We start from the raw sequence: 805 nt of genomic DNA on the forward strand, positions 1-805 counted from the left end.
CTGGCAATGTTCAAGGCCAGGTTGGACACAGGGGCTTGGAGCAACCTGCTCTGGTGGAATGTGTCCCTGCCTGTGGCAGGGGTGGGAACTGGATGATCTTAAGGTCCTTTTGAACCCAAACCATTCCATGATTCTATGATCTGCCTCCTCCAAAGCATCTTTCTGCAAGTACAACCACACAGAAACCCTGGCAGACACCCTGAGGCTGCATTTAACTGCTCCAGTCCTAAACACGCATTTACCAACACATGCAAGAGCCAAATGCATGTTGAAAGCAAGCTGAAGGTGTGGTGAGACCCTGGAGCCACCTGACAGCTGCCTGCCACAGGAAGCAGGACATTCCCAGCCCTCACCAAGATCTCTCCCAGCTTTGCACTGTACCTGTTGTCAAAATAGAACAAGCCTTTGGCCGGATCCACCCGCAGAAAGGTGGCCACGTCCTCGTAGTTGGGCAGGGTGGCGCTCAACCCCACCAGCCTCACGTCCTCCTGGGTCATCTCAATGTTGCGGATGGCTCTGGCCACCAGTGACTCCAGGACGGGCCCTCGGTCGTCGTGCAGGAGGTGGATCTCATCCTGCAGATGAGGAGCAGCGTTATCCCCATTCAAACCAGCCCCGTTTCACCCATTTGCGGGTTAGTTTCTTAGTGGACCTGCTTATGTAGAGGCTCCTCCCGCAGCTCGTGGGTTAGAATCATGGAACCAACAAGGGTGGGAAAGACCTTCAAGATCATCAAACCCAACCATTCCCAGCAGTGCCAAGGCCAGCACTAACCCCTGGCACTGAGGCCTCGGCTACACGGGCT

General features: G+C 55.2%; 1 protein-coding gene across 1 annotated transcript in view; it reads right to left on the bottom strand.

The window, feature by feature from the left end:
- Positions 1-805, bottom strand: part of LOC104404052 (U5 small nuclear ribonucleoprotein 200 kDa helicase) — a gene marked incomplete at both ends in the record, with an annotated part of 9949 nt that overhangs the window by 7832 nt on the left and 1312 nt on the right. The window contains one exon of the mRNA XM_010012394.1: positions 382-575. Within this exon, the coding sequence (XP_010010696.1) occupies positions 382-575 (194 nt within the window). The remainder of the gene's footprint in view (positions 1-381; positions 576-805) is intronic.

The sequence above is a fragment of the Nestor notabilis genome, unplaced genomic scaffold, assembly GCF_000696875.1.
Source record: "Nestor notabilis isolate BGI_N333 unplaced genomic scaffold, ASM69687v1 scaffold28153, whole genome shotgun sequence".
Classification (NCBI taxonomy): Eukaryota; Metazoa; Chordata; class Aves; order Psittaciformes; family Psittacidae; genus Nestor; species Nestor notabilis.